We start from the raw sequence: 13628 nt of genomic DNA, 5'->3' as shown, positions 1-13628 counted from the left end.
CCTTTTAGGTTGGTTGCATTTAGGTGGTGGCCTGGGACCTGAATTTTATCCTGCTTATGTCACTGTAAATGTATACATGATGCTTTACAGTGTACTAAGTTGCATGGCTGGAGAGGGTGTAACTACTGTGATGGGGTTTGTACTGCAGAAGCCCAGGTACCGCAGAGAAAGCTTCAGTGTAAACCCAAAGATGGATGGATGAGTGGGTTGGCAAGGGAATGGTTTTGTGAGTGTATTAGAAGTGCAAAATGCATCTCTAGAGAGCCACATGAACAGGGCTTTGCTTCCTGCATGATATTATTAGCCTTGAGAATGTCTTTATTCACAGGGAGATATTGGGCCAACAGGGGCCCTGGGGCCACAAGGAGACAAAGGAATACAAGGAGACAAAGGAGAGAAGGTAATACGCTTGCTTTTCTTGGCACATCCTTTATGAGTAGAAAGGTTTATTTTGTTTGTGTCCACAAAGGAAGCTCTGAGGCAGATTGAATTCCCTCCCGCGTCAGTGAGAGATGCAGCGTTACCAATGCTCAGCTCACCCAGCTTCCCGTGGTTGATGAAAATGCTTAGGATCTTCTCTGTCTTTTTCTGCCAGCTTCAGATATGGAGATTTATGTCCTGAGCGTGGAAGCTGCTCTGGCAAGACGCTGTATCTCCCTCTGCATCTTGCTTAGCATCAAACACAGCGTTGGCAACTGACTCCCAGCAGTTATAGCGAGGATGGGAAGCAGGCTGACCCTTGAGGGGGCTGCAAAGTCATGGTGGAGTGGAGGCTGATAACAGTGAGCAATGGCACAGGACATGTTCCCAAGAGTGAGATAATGAGAGGAGCAGGGTCATGCCACCACAGCTTGTGCATGGCGATGGAAGAATTGCAGGCAAGATCTGCAAGATCAGGATGGGTAAACTGAGGCACATGCCAGGTTCCCCAAATAGCACTCTAGTGAAAGTTGGGTCTCCACAACAGCATCTCTCTGAGGTGGCAAGGAGTGTGGTCAGGAGGGGGGGCAGAGTCTGGGAGGTGGGACTGGCACAGGGCTTAGCCCTAGCTGTCTCTCTGTCATACGTAGAGGTGCAGAGAGGAAAAGCTCCCCAGGCGTTACACTGAGACACGCATCACCATTGATTTTTGCAGGGAAGTCCAGGTTTTGGCATTCCTGGTCAACCTGGGCTGAAGGGAGATCCAGGCGACAGGGTGAGTGGGGCAACATGCTAGATGTGGAAAGGGGAGGCCTAAGGGGGCAAATCAGGAGGTTCGGAGGCAAAATCTCTCTGGCACCTCCACGCACGTGAATTTTCTGGCCTTCACCCATGAAACCTGTCACCAGCAAATTAATACTGGGATGGTCACAAGGAGCTGGGCTGTTACCCTGTGGCTGGTGATCCCGTGGTGGTCTTGTGTGATAGGGTAGTTTTCACCTGACTGTGGAAGACAGTGGTAAGGGGGGGGGCGTCTCCGAAATGCAGGGAGAGGATTGCTTGTGAGTCTGGAAGAAAGCATAGGTGGCCAACGCTCAACTGGTAATTCTGTGAACAGCAAAGCCAGGGAGGCCCCATTTCCAATGGCTTTGTGTCCTGAAGGTGACCTTGACCTTGATCTTCCTGACTTTTGTGTCTAAGAAGGTGCAAGCTTCTGGTGGCTCCCACGTGAGTTCACTGACGTCTAGTAAGGGTTGGGTTAATGCCTTGGTGTTCCCATCTATGGGGATATTAATAGTCCCTTTCGTTTTAAACCAGAAAAAACTTGCAAAACCTAACATCTTTGAGGTCCCCAGCCCTCTGTCAAAGCTAGTTATCAAAGTATTAATGGTTTCAAAGTGGGGAAGGCAGATGTATCTAGACAGTGTGTGCTTACAGCAGCCCCTCTTCTCTGAGGACATCATCTGTTTTCCCCTTCTCTGCATTTTACTACACTGTTTCAGCTGCTAATACCTGCAACCAAAGAGCAGCTTTGCAGAATTGAGAGCGATGTTTACGCCCTTTAGATACAACAGAGGACCCTAACCTGAAATTATTCTACCTGCATCATTCTTGGTTTGTGACTAACGGTCTGTATTTCTGCAGGGAAATGTAGGTTTGTCTGGCAAACCAGGTCAGAAGGTGAGTCTGTGCAGTGACTGCAATGCGTAAAGCATTGTCTCGTGAATGATGTCTGTGTCACCCAAAGCAACTTGAGTCGGTGGGGTTTTATCTTTGCCACGGGGCTAGTGTCAAAACATAGGCAGTGTTCAAAAGCTGAGAGGTCTGAACAGATCCTGCTTTGCTGGAATCTCTCTATGACATGCAGAGCCCTGCGTAGAAAAATAATGAAAAGATGCAAGAAATGAGGCCTTAAAAAATTCTGCAAATCTCAGTTCGTAGGATTTCTCCTAGCAAAGGTTCAAAAGTGGCCAAGAGATGTCTGGAAAACATCCCAAATGTGGTGTTTGTTCAGTGAATCTGTCTCGCTGTGTACATTTCTCAGAGTTGCTCCCCAGGCTTGGCCGAAGGAGTGCATGGATTTGGGAAATATTACAGCATGATACATAGCCCAGTGAATGGAATACTTAGGCTGGATCAGCTTCATGGCCATAGAGAAATTGAATGCCAAAAGAGATAAATGAGAGACATCCAAGAGAGGCTATGTTAACAAGATGTGTTAATGCAGTTGCAAAGTGGAGAAGGCAGCAAGAGGTATTTTGGGGTTGGGAGAAGGCATGGCGAGGTGGTTGAGTGATGAGGAAGGTCTCTGTCATACGAACATCAAGCAGAGCAGATGCGTAGGTACCCATCCATGAAAGCTCAACTGATTTTATATGGGAATAGAAGTTAAAACATGGAGGGGGGACTGAACCTGTGGCCACACCACTCTCTCAAGACTGGACCCATCTCCTGGGTCTCTGCTAATGGGCCACCTTATTTGAGCTGCAAAACTTCCTGGTGGTGGAAAACCTCAGAAGAGTCTGTCCTGCAGTGTTGGCCAAGGCTGCTCATGGGGTCTGGATGGACTGGATTAGAGATGGATGCTTTTCACCCTAGTCCGCTAAGCAAATACCGTGAGCACAGTCCTTCCTAGCACAGGGTGGGTGCTCTGAGCTGAAGCTTCAGCCAGGAGTGTGGAAGCAATTGCATGGCCATGGAGCCTGGCATGCTGTCTGAATCTGCCCTGCAATGTCTAAAATGTGAGGACTATGAAATGCAGAAGAGGAACGTAACAACAGTCTTGTTTTCTTTAGGGGGATATAGGTCTGAAGGGAGAGAAAGGTGAACCAGGATTACCTGGGAAACCAGGCGAGACCGGACTAAGAGGTAAAGATGTAAGTAGAAGCTAACAGCCCAGTCAGTCATGCTGAACCCCTTGGTACACCACTCCAGACCAAGCTAACAGCCCCAGGTTTTGGCCTTGCAATAGCAAGTAGGAACAAGTGACAAGATGGTACCAGAGACATACACGTTATACAAGCCTGGTTGGGGAAGAGACAGGTCTCAGCACAACAGTGGTCAACAAAAGAGACTGGACAAACTACATCTAATTAGGCATGATGGTTTGCTCATCAAGGGATCTAGCTTCTCATTTGCTCTGTCCGCTCTTTCATTGCAAGTGAGGAGGTAGATCCTGTGCAGACTGTCATTAGGGTGTGCTTTAGGCTATGTTTCGGGGCTGACTCTCTTTACCCTTGGTCTGGGAGGAACAAATGCGTAGCACCATGCTATTTGTGTTACAATGCCTGGACGCAACATTTCTTACTTGTTATTCAACATCATGGGTTCTCATCATTGAGTCACATCTGTCTGCCATGCAGGGAACTAGCACAGTGTGCAGCCACAACAGCCCTGAAGGGCTTGCTTTTGGTTTTAGGGCATAGTAGTTCCTTCTTACAATCAAGCAAGGTGGCCCCTCACAAAAGCATCATAACTGGCTTCTGGAAAGCCTCTCCTAACCACAGTCCATGAAGACCTTTCTTCAGTTCAAAGGGCCGAGTTGATCCCTGAACATCAAGTGGAATAGGATCACCAAGGGAAGGCTTGAAAAAAAAAAACAGCAGAGCCATTTTTCTGATCCTGAGGCACTGCTGCCCAACAACCCTGACCTCAGAGTCACCGGTGATTTCAAAATAAGAGCTCTTAACCCAAATAAGAAATTAGGGTAAAAAACCTTGGTCACAGGTGGAAATGTAACCTAGCACTTTTGCATTGTGTTGTAGGGAGAACCAGGGAAGAAAGGCATCTCTGGGACCAAGGTAATCAATGGGGAGCCCACACCTTCCAGAGTTACATAGGTACCAAACGCAGCAGGCTCGCTTGGAGCTGGAGCTCCGGGTACAGCAGTGTAGAAGGGCTGCACTGAGTTAGAGTGAAGGTCAACCCAGCCCAGCGTCTCACCTGCGAGAGTGACCAGCTTCCCCGGAGGTCCTGGGAACAATGCAAAAGTAGGATGTCCTGTGTGAGAGGTGATGTCTCATGGGCTTGATAGCTCTTGGTAGATTTTGCTTCCATGAATTTAGTCACCTCGCGTAAACCTTTAACACCCTCAAACCCCCTGGGCAAGGCATTGCAGATGTTAATTAAACAGCAGCTGGAAAATGACACCCTTTGATTTGTTTTGAAGCTGACCCCTGCTCATTTCATTTGCTGTTTACTTGTCCTCAGGTTAGATGAGACTGAAGAATCCTCTTCACCTTGCCCTTGGCTTTTCTTTCTCTTATTTTAGATTTGGTTTCATCTTCCAAAGCTAAATGTTGAAAAAGAAAGGCTGAAAAAGAAATAAACTGTATTTTCTTTGAGAGATAGTTCTTTATGCTCTGCAGCAGATGCAGAAAACAATGTGCCACAAATAATAGTGGGGTGTGGTGGAAATAACCTCATTCTACCCCTAAATATGAATACTGACACCCTACACCTTCTGCCCCATTTATTTCATTTATGGGACCGCTGTAAAACATCACCCCTAATTTAAGACATCTCGGATGACCATAAGCCTGCCTTTGTCCTGGCTTTCCAAGCATTAAGCAATGCCAAAGAGGAGATCTAACCTCTGTTAGAGCCACTGGAATGGTAGGTTGGTTTGGTTCTCTCCCTTTAAACTGGTTCCTCCAGGTGTAAGTGCAGTAAAATTAGTATCACCAATGAAGGTTCAACCTGATGGAAGCAAACTTTGACAAGCTACTACTCCTGTCTTTTAGGGAGAAGCTGGTGTCCCTGGAGAACCAGGAGAGAGAGGAATCAGGGTAATAATTGCTGTTATTATAATTTTCTGCCCAGGTGAGTGGTAGGGCATCAGGGGAGGCTGCTCTGCTGCTGCCCAGGCACCTCTGGTCTGTACAGGAGGAGAAGTCTTCCTTCTCCATCCCAACAAGAGTCCTCACTTAGAAACGTCCACGTGCAAGTATTTCTTTTCCTGCGTGAAAAATCATAGAGGGGGTAACGTTCTTCTCGTTTGCTTTACTTTCGTGAGCTGCTGCACATGCTCTATTTCTGATTGCTTCTCCGAATCCTTTCTTGCAGGGTCCACCTGGACTCCCGGGACGGCCTGGAGAGCAGGGGATAAAAGGCGATACAGGACAACCTGGAAAGGATGTAAGGCAATCCCTAAAGGAGCAGCTGAAAGAGGGTGGACTTGGGATAGTGCAATGCCAATCAAAGAAAGAACCATTTTTTTTTTCTGCCTTACAGTCTGCAAGGCATAGAAAGCTCCCTCCACCTATCCTGGGGGGGGAATCTCCTCTCCAAAGGGGAGATTAGGGCTGTTTCTCCCTTCTTGTTTGATTAGCTAGAGCACAAGTTAAATAGCAGGACTGTGTACTGGGGTTTCTGAGTGCGCAAAAACTTCCCCAGCCACACACTGCTGGAAACGAAATACTTAACACTGTCTCAGTGTGGTGGGGAAGGAAGGGAAATGATGCACTTATGCTCTATCTGTCTGATCTCCCTCCAATAGCTTTGGAAAACACCGTCTAAGACCAGCTACATTGTCAGAGGTCTCAAAGACATGGTGTTTCCACAAACTTTGTGAAACCGAGCAGCTGACTAGAGGAAAGTCCCTAATGAGCCCACCCACTGAGGAAGAGGCTAATAATCTCACCCCTTATTAAATATCAGAGAACTCCTCCGCAGGAGAGATGTTGAAATCCTGATTTCATTAGCTCAGCTGCTCAAAGATGGGCTTGTTAGTCTGTTGGATGCTGAGCTGGCAAGAAGAGGGAAGACTGCTGAGACCCCCTACCATGGCTTGTTCTCATCCTTCCTCTCTCTCCACCTCCTAGGGAATCACTGGAGAGAAGGGAGACAAGGGCGAATCTGTAGGTTTGCACATTCCCATTTATAACCTTGCATGAGAGAGAGTCTGTTTGGGGGCTAAAATGTTGAATTGCACCACTCACTATTTTTTTGGGGGTGGGGGGTGGGGTATGGTGGTGTTGTATCTTCACAGGGTGAGCCTGGGCTGCCTGGGACTCCTGGAAGCATTGTGAGTAATGCCTAATTCTGTTGTCTTACACATTTGTTTAGGGAAGGGATATGTTGAGATTTATTATGAATCCTGGGTACCACGGAGGACACATTCCGAGAACTTACTGCTTTCAACAGTGCCTGTTGTAGAGTGGATTTCCCTCCTAGCTTTATCAAAGGTGCAAAGCAATGGAACTAGTTCCTCTACAGATATATGCATAAATCCATCCCAAATGGATTGTCACTGATGATGCAAGAAGACTGTGACGTAGAAGGGACTAAAACCTAGCTGTGAACCCATCTGATACCTTTAATCACTAACTGTTGTGTAATCAAGGCACCTGGGCTCCTTCTATAGCGAAGGCAGGGAGATGGATGCCTCCTAGGAAAGGTGCTTAGGCACGTGGGATGACTCCTGCTCAGGACTCTCCTGTGCCTTTGCATGGAGTTTTCCTTTGGATAAGAGGCCTAACACCAAGTCGTGTCAGATTAAGAGAGAGAGAAACCCAACTCAGGTTCATCAAAAATAAGGCTGGAAGAGATTTTGAAAGGTCATTTAGGTGATCAGGAAGGTGTTTTAGTACATGAATGTGCAAGGAGGCATTTTTTTCACCCCATTGCCTTCAATGGAGCTAAAGCCACCCCAGTGCAAAACCAAACCACTGCCTTAGGACCAGGAACCACAGCCTCTTGGGAGAGCTGTGCTAGACTTTATCTTCCAACCCCAGGGATGAGGCATTGGCAAGATCTGAGTAAGAGGCTGCCTCAAAGTGGGCAAAATGCTATTGACCATATTCAGCAGTATCATTCCTGTACAAGACAGTGGTTTCTGCCAACTTTGGAACTCAGGAAAAGCCAGGAGCAAGGAGTCATTGCCTTCCAGTGATGCCTCACTCCATATATTGCAGCTGTCCGCTCCCAACCCTACCAACATGCCATTTGAAACCACCCCATTTTGTCGTCCCAGCCCCATTTTCAGTTGTTGTTGTCTACTGGGGCTCCTGTTCACTTGTCTCTTGTATATTCTTCAATACTTGGACTCTGGTGTGTTTGGGAGTGGGACATGGGGATACCAAGCACCCCCTGTTCCCTTCAGAACTGGGAAGATCCTTCTCTGCTAATGCATAGCCATCTCACGCCATCACCCAGCCAGGTGGTCTTCGGGTTCACAAGGCTTATCCTCACTCATGCAGTTACCCAACTCCCTACTGAAACATCCCACTAAATGCCCATGTCAGAGAGGGACCCAAGCAATGTCCTGAGCAGCAGGGAAGCGGTGTCTGTGTGACCCCAGTTCCCTTTGATAAGGCCTTCATTAGAAATGCAGATGTTGACCCCAACATTACAGCCACCCTGAATCTCTTAACCTGTGAGAGCAAAGATGCTGCTCCAGCTCTCTGTTGGTTTGAGTCCAAACATAGCAGATTCAGGTTGCTGGCTGATTTGGGAGGAAGCAGCTGGGTCTGTGCCCATGCGTAAGGGCTAACGGGGATGAAAGGCAGGTGGAGGTGAGAGCTTGTGTCAAAGACATCATCCTTCACTTTGTGAGCAAGGTTTCTTCCTTTTGCAGATGTCTTCTCTGGAGAACACCATCACCTTGAAAGGGGAGAAGGTAAGATCGCCTCCTTGCTGGAGATGTGTGTTGAAGCAGAATATGCTATTATTTTGCACATGTTGTGTATTTTGTAGCTTCATTACTTTTATAAGTCAAAGTCTGCAAACATAGCCCCAAACTCAGAAGTTCCTTAAGCAAATTCTTGCTGTTCCCAGCTCCAGCAACAAAGGTTCTCCAAATGCAATGTATCATTGTTGGTCATTCCAAGACGAGGTGAGCTTTAGTTGTCCTTCCAAGTCTTCATGTTTCCGCAGGGCAAACTAGAGTGAACATTTCAGCCTAGAAATCAGAGGGATCCATTCAGATGCTGAAGTTCACTGAAAGCCTGACTGCTTTGCTGAAAGGGAATAAGGTGACTTGGATGCTGAAATAATTCCAGTAGTTTGCCCAGAACAACAAGGCTATGGCTGTTACAGAAGCTCCTGGTTATAGCAATAGATCTGATTGTGGGTAGGTTTGGAAGAGCTTTTATTTAGTGCCAGTACTTGGATCACTATAGCATGGATCCAGCATAGATGGAAATTCCAGTGACAGGAAACAGCAGAGACGGATTCACTCCATCCTTTTTTCAGCCCTGTGAAAAAGATCAGTGACAATATTACTGAGCCCCTCGTGACTTCATGCCAATCTGCCTAAATCCTATCTGAGGGATGCCCAAGTAGTCATCAATATCAAAGCAGCTCCTTACCCCCTCCCACCTCCTTTACTGTGGTCTGTTTAGCAAAGAAAATGGCAAAGAAATGCAGTTTTGGCCGCATGCAAACCACAGTGCCACATGCAGCACCAGATCCCACCCAGTGCAGGAACAGAGGTGGAGTCATGGAGTAATTTGAGTAATCAAAGAGCCCAATAAGATGAAAAAATGTATTTAATTGCCTTCTCTCCCTCCTCCAGTTTAATAAGTTTTGTGAGTTGGCTGTTTATTTTGTGCATCTTGCAGCTGGGGACAGGGAAGAACACAAGGCAGACATGGAGGAGGCAGAGCAGCTGCAGCATCAATTTCTACTACATTTTGCTGTGCTGGGAGGAAAGGCTCATTCAGAGAGGTGCAGAGTGTATATCTAGATGGGTCCTTTTCAGGCAAACCTGGGCTTGCCCTCCCAGTTTTCTGATTTACCTGCAGGACTCATGAGTTGTGAGTCACGAGTCACAGGCAAAGCACATAATGGACTGTGGGAGAACAAGGGCTGCAAGCAATATCACCGTGGGTCTGTCGCCTTCCCAAACCCCACTTAAAGCATCCAGTCCCAGGCTTTACTAAAGAAATGGTGTTGCTTCATCAGCCAAGCTGTGATGGCAGGGAAATAGAGGCAAAGTTCGGTTTGCAAGGAGAGGTCATACTATTATTAGCCCAGGTGGGGTAGCAGGGGGAAAAGGAAAAGCAGAAAAGCTCTCAGGAACATGAGTCCTTCTTCAGGTCCGAAGCAGAAGCAGGATGCGTCAAGTGAAGGGTAGAGTTGCTCCAAATTTAACTTAATTATGTGATTCAGTGAGATAGGTACAAGAAAAGGCTGGTTGTTCTATCTGGAAAAGATGTTAGTCTGGGGCCAGTGTGGGCCAGTGTGCGAGAAATGCCGCAATGCATGATGAAACCATCATCTCCGCTGGGAATTTTAGAGGGGACAAAGAACTAACATGTTCCTGCTGGCTTACAGGGGGATCGTGGGAAGGATGGCTTGAAAGGCGAAAGAGGTCCTCCAGGCCCAAAGGTATGTCCTGAATGCATGGAGGCATCTTTGTGTTGGTACCATTGTGTTGGCCTGGCCAGAGGGGAAAGGCATGGATCTCTTCTGACCCACTAAAAGGTTGGGTTTTCAAAGCAGAATTTCTGAGATGGGCTTCTAAACTTGCGGTCACAATGGTGCTGTAGTCCTACAACCCAATTAAGAAGATACAGAATATTTAAGTAGGAAGATGTGGTTCAGAAGTCAGATGGGATAAATTTCTAAAATGTTCAGGGATGTTTCCTTCCTTTCCTGTCCCCTGCAAGTTGAAGAGCACATCAGAATGGGATGGAAGGAGAAATGGCTCCTGCTGCCACACACATCTAGAGATCTTTAGAGGTGGGACCAACTCCTTCACTTAATGGAGAAGAAAATGCTGCAGAAAGCAACATCAGTGGGTACAGGTAGATGTCTTCATTGGCACAAGATCCAAGTCTTCACAAAGGCAAGGACTTATCCAGGTGACATGCACGGGCTGTGCCTCAGACGTACCCGGCGCATCCCCGCGTTGCAGCTCCTTCACCCCAGCTCACCTTGGCATGGAGGTGCATCCCCATCGGGGCCTTCCTGGCGCCCTTCATTCCACCGGAATCTGTTAATGCAGAAACCAGATTTCAGTGAAATGAAGCCCGTCAGAGAGGCAGGTCAGCCCCCGCCTCAGCAGATGTTCCTCGCCCCAGTGCTCAACCTCCCAAGCTGTTGCAGCTCATCTGTAGTTTCATCTGTGGCAGTGGCCCAGGATCATGCACTGTGGAGAGTGTCACCATGTGGGGCAAGGAAAGATGGACAGCCCGTCTACGCGACTTGCCATTGGGAGTCCAACCCATTGGAGATATGTGGCAGTAGGGTGGGCCACCAGCACCACAGCCACCTCCAGAAGGGACCACCAACCATGGGGGCACCTTGGCCATCCTCCTCCTTGCTGCTACCTCTTCAGAGCTGCCACAGCAGTGACAGCATCGGTGGCACCGAGTGGCCTCAAAAACCTTTGATTTTTACATGTTGTACATGGCCAAGAAATGGAGAAGGGGATGGTGCAAAGCCCTGGTCCAAACCTCACTTTGATGATGTTCATGTCTGGCTCTGGTCCAGGCCTGCCCTACAAAATGCAGCCAGCAGCTGTGTCGAGTGGAGGAGCCCATTGAGTAGGGGTGGGATTCAAACCCGCTCCCTGAGCCTACAGGGATTTCTCCAGGGTCACTGCGCGGGCTGGGAGCAGAGTAATGGCCAGATATGTGACTCTTGGCCCTCCTCAAAGCTCCTCTTCTGGCTGCTCATTGGGATAATTACTTGATTAATGAGTTGTTCTTGTTCATTTGAAGGGAGAACCTGGTCCACCAGGCAAAGGAGTGGAAATGAAGGTAAATAAAATAAAAAATATAGAGCATATTAACATTGGAAACACCTCCCTCTGGGATTGGGATTGCAGATTGGGTCTGGGGTTGGGATGGCAGAGAGGACCCAGTGTGTGCTCCCAGGCTTAGCTATCAACCACCCGCAGGACCAGCCTCCTCGGCTGGAGGAGAGAGGAGAAGTTCTGACCCTTCTTTCCTCTTGCAGGACTTGGAGAGGCTTTTTGAAGCAAATGGTATCAAGGTAGGTAACACTTTGACCTTCCTTCTGACAAGGTGATTGTAATTAAGCTTTTCCACCTATTCCGTCTGGCCTTCTGGAGATGATGTGTGCTGCCCCAGGTCCAGCTATGGCACTCACAAGAAGGCAGGGTTATTACATTTCCTTTTACAGCTTACCATACATATTTAAATTCTTCTTGGACAGCTTTTCTGCTGCTATGTTATGGGGTGGATAGTGGCTTTGAGGCCCATGTGACATCGAGACTTGGCAAATACCCATTTAGAGCTTGGTGCTACCACCTGGGTGGGCTTGTACTTCAGCACTGGGTCTGCACATCCAGCAGGAGGAGACCCACACAGCCCTTTGGGTGCGCTGGCCATGCTGTGTGTCCTGTTTAGCACAAAGTCCAGTTTGGGTTGTTCCTTAGCTCGTAACACAAGTAATAGTAAATAATCACTGTGCGATACAGCAGTGCTAGACCGGTGGCCTCCCTCTCCACTCTCAAGGTTGCCATCAAGCTCAGGAAGTGTGATAAGGCTCAACTTCTAGCACCTGCCAGGCAGGTACTTATAGTTGTGCTTGTTACCTTCAGCTCCTTTCTATAAGCTCTGGAGATGTGACTGAGGGAGGTGAGGGACTAACTGATCTGATCAAATGTAGGAGTTTTATTTAGGATGGGGAGACCCACCATGTAAGCACCGTCGATCGGCTCCTAGATGCCCAAACCGTAGACACCTGTATTTAAATCAGCCGTTGGCTGTCAGGGCATATCGCTTCACCAGGCTCCCTGTAAGCCCCACTGGAAATGCATCAGTCGTTTTTTTGGGATGGCTGCGCTTCCACTGTCATGTGTCAGGAACAGGAGGGTGGCACCGGGCTACTGCCTTAATGGTCTCCACTGGTTGCAGCTGGCGTTGCTGAAGGACCTCTCCAATGCGCTCCTGTGGGATGGGCTGGATGGGCTGGTGCGGCAGCTGGGTGGCTCCAGGATAAGCAAGACCTCCAGGAGAAAGCAGACAGCTCTGCATGCCACCGAGCACAGCGTGAGTATCGTCATCTGGCATCCTCAGGGGGCAGACAGACCTCGAAGGAAATGAGAGCCAGAAATGAATCATTGAAGGTTTCAGGGTCACCTCTGTCATCAAGCAGGTGACGGTGACTTACAGCCACTGTAAGAAACAGTTGGGCTGGAAGGAGGCTCAAGGCTCGTACCAGGATCTTGGATCTTCAGGTTAAACTGATGGGATTGGAAAGCATTCTTTTTTCGGTGGAATTAAAGGAATCAGTCAACCCTTGTTGTTGATGGAGGTAGCTAGAAGCCATCCTCTAAAGCCATCAGCCTCCTTGTTCCCTTTGAGGGCTGGGGGTTGTTGGAGTGGTGGGTGTGTGAGGGGAGCAAAGCAGCACCAGAAGCGATCACAAGGGTGGCCTCAAAAGCAAGAGGGATCCCAGGAAGGTAGGACTAGCTTGGAAAGAAGGCTTGGAGGTGGCCAGCAGGGAACTGCTGACTACTCACTCCATTCTGGTTCGGAAAGGCCACCAGGTAGGATAGAGCACGCTGGAGGCATGGGGCAGTAGGGAGAAATAACCCGTCAGGCTCCAGCTCATCACATGTGTGGATCCTGGGAGCTCAGGTTTGTCACTGCCACACCAACCCACTTTTTTTAATGTTGCAGGATTCACTGGTGTTTGATACTTCTCAAGATGCCCTGACCAGCACTGAGGTGACAGAAGCAGCACAGAGCCTGGAGGTGGAGGCTCAGTTTAGGGTGACGGTGCCTGGAGGACTCCCTAAGGTGAAAATAAACAGCAGAGAAGATGAAGTTTAGTTATGTAGATCTGTGCTCCTGTCCATCTGGTCTGCTGCAGCAATAATATTAAGACATTGCACACCAAATGTTTATTGGCTGCCTCTGAGCTCCCAGTCCATGCTCCAGTGATGTCTCCTGCTGATCCTCATCTTCCCTTCCTTTCCACCCAACCAGAACTCCTTCTTGTCTTCTGAGCAAAAAACCAGCACGGATTGGGCTGGTTTCAAGCCGTCCCTGTGCTGGTTATCTGTTGAACTTGCCCTCCCTTGGTGGCTGTAATCTAGGTGCGTCTCTCCTGCCCTGGCAGGGATGGATCCAATCCTGCTGTCAGGTTGGATTGGGATTGCCCAAGAGAGGAGTCCCTGCCATCACTCCAGAGCCCTCATTTGCTTGAGTAACCAGGCTAATTGCTAGAGATAGTCTAGTCACCTGCATCCTTTGCAATTGCAAGTAGCAGATAGTTTGTGTTTATGGCAA

General features: G+C 48.4%; 1 protein-coding gene across 1 annotated transcript in view; it reads left to right on the top strand.

The window, feature by feature from the left end:
- The window catches only part of LOC115342224 (collagen alpha-1(VII) chain-like), a 141690-nt gene that overhangs the window by 71031 nt on the left and 57031 nt on the right, over positions 1 to 13628 (top strand). Inside the window, exons 42-56 of the mRNA XM_041123929.1 lie at positions 329 to 400; positions 1136 to 1195; positions 2065 to 2100; positions 3216 to 3296; positions 4185 to 4220; positions 5163 to 5207; positions 5485 to 5556; positions 6243 to 6278; positions 6410 to 6445; positions 7997 to 8038; positions 9697 to 9750; positions 11088 to 11126; positions 11326 to 11361; positions 12249 to 12383; positions 13017 to 13136. Coding sequence (XP_040979863.1) covers positions 329 to 400; positions 1136 to 1195; positions 2065 to 2100; positions 3216 to 3296; positions 4185 to 4220; positions 5163 to 5207; positions 5485 to 5556; positions 6243 to 6278; positions 6410 to 6445; positions 7997 to 8038; positions 9697 to 9750; positions 11088 to 11126; positions 11326 to 11361; positions 12249 to 12383; positions 13017 to 13136 — 900 coding nt within the window. The remainder of the gene's footprint in view (positions 1 to 328; positions 401 to 1135; positions 1196 to 2064; positions 2101 to 3215; positions 3297 to 4184; positions 4221 to 5162; positions 5208 to 5484; positions 5557 to 6242; positions 6279 to 6409; positions 6446 to 7996; positions 8039 to 9696; positions 9751 to 11087; positions 11127 to 11325; positions 11362 to 12248; positions 12384 to 13016; positions 13137 to 13628) is intronic.

This window comes from Aquila chrysaetos, chromosome 5 (assembly GCF_900496995.4).
Source record: "Aquila chrysaetos chrysaetos chromosome 5, bAquChr1.4, whole genome shotgun sequence".
NCBI classification, from domain to species: Eukaryota; Metazoa; Chordata; class Aves; order Accipitriformes; family Accipitridae; genus Aquila; species Aquila chrysaetos.
Note: the sequence above shows the minus strand (reverse complement) of the source record. Positions and strands in the feature narration are given on the sequence as shown.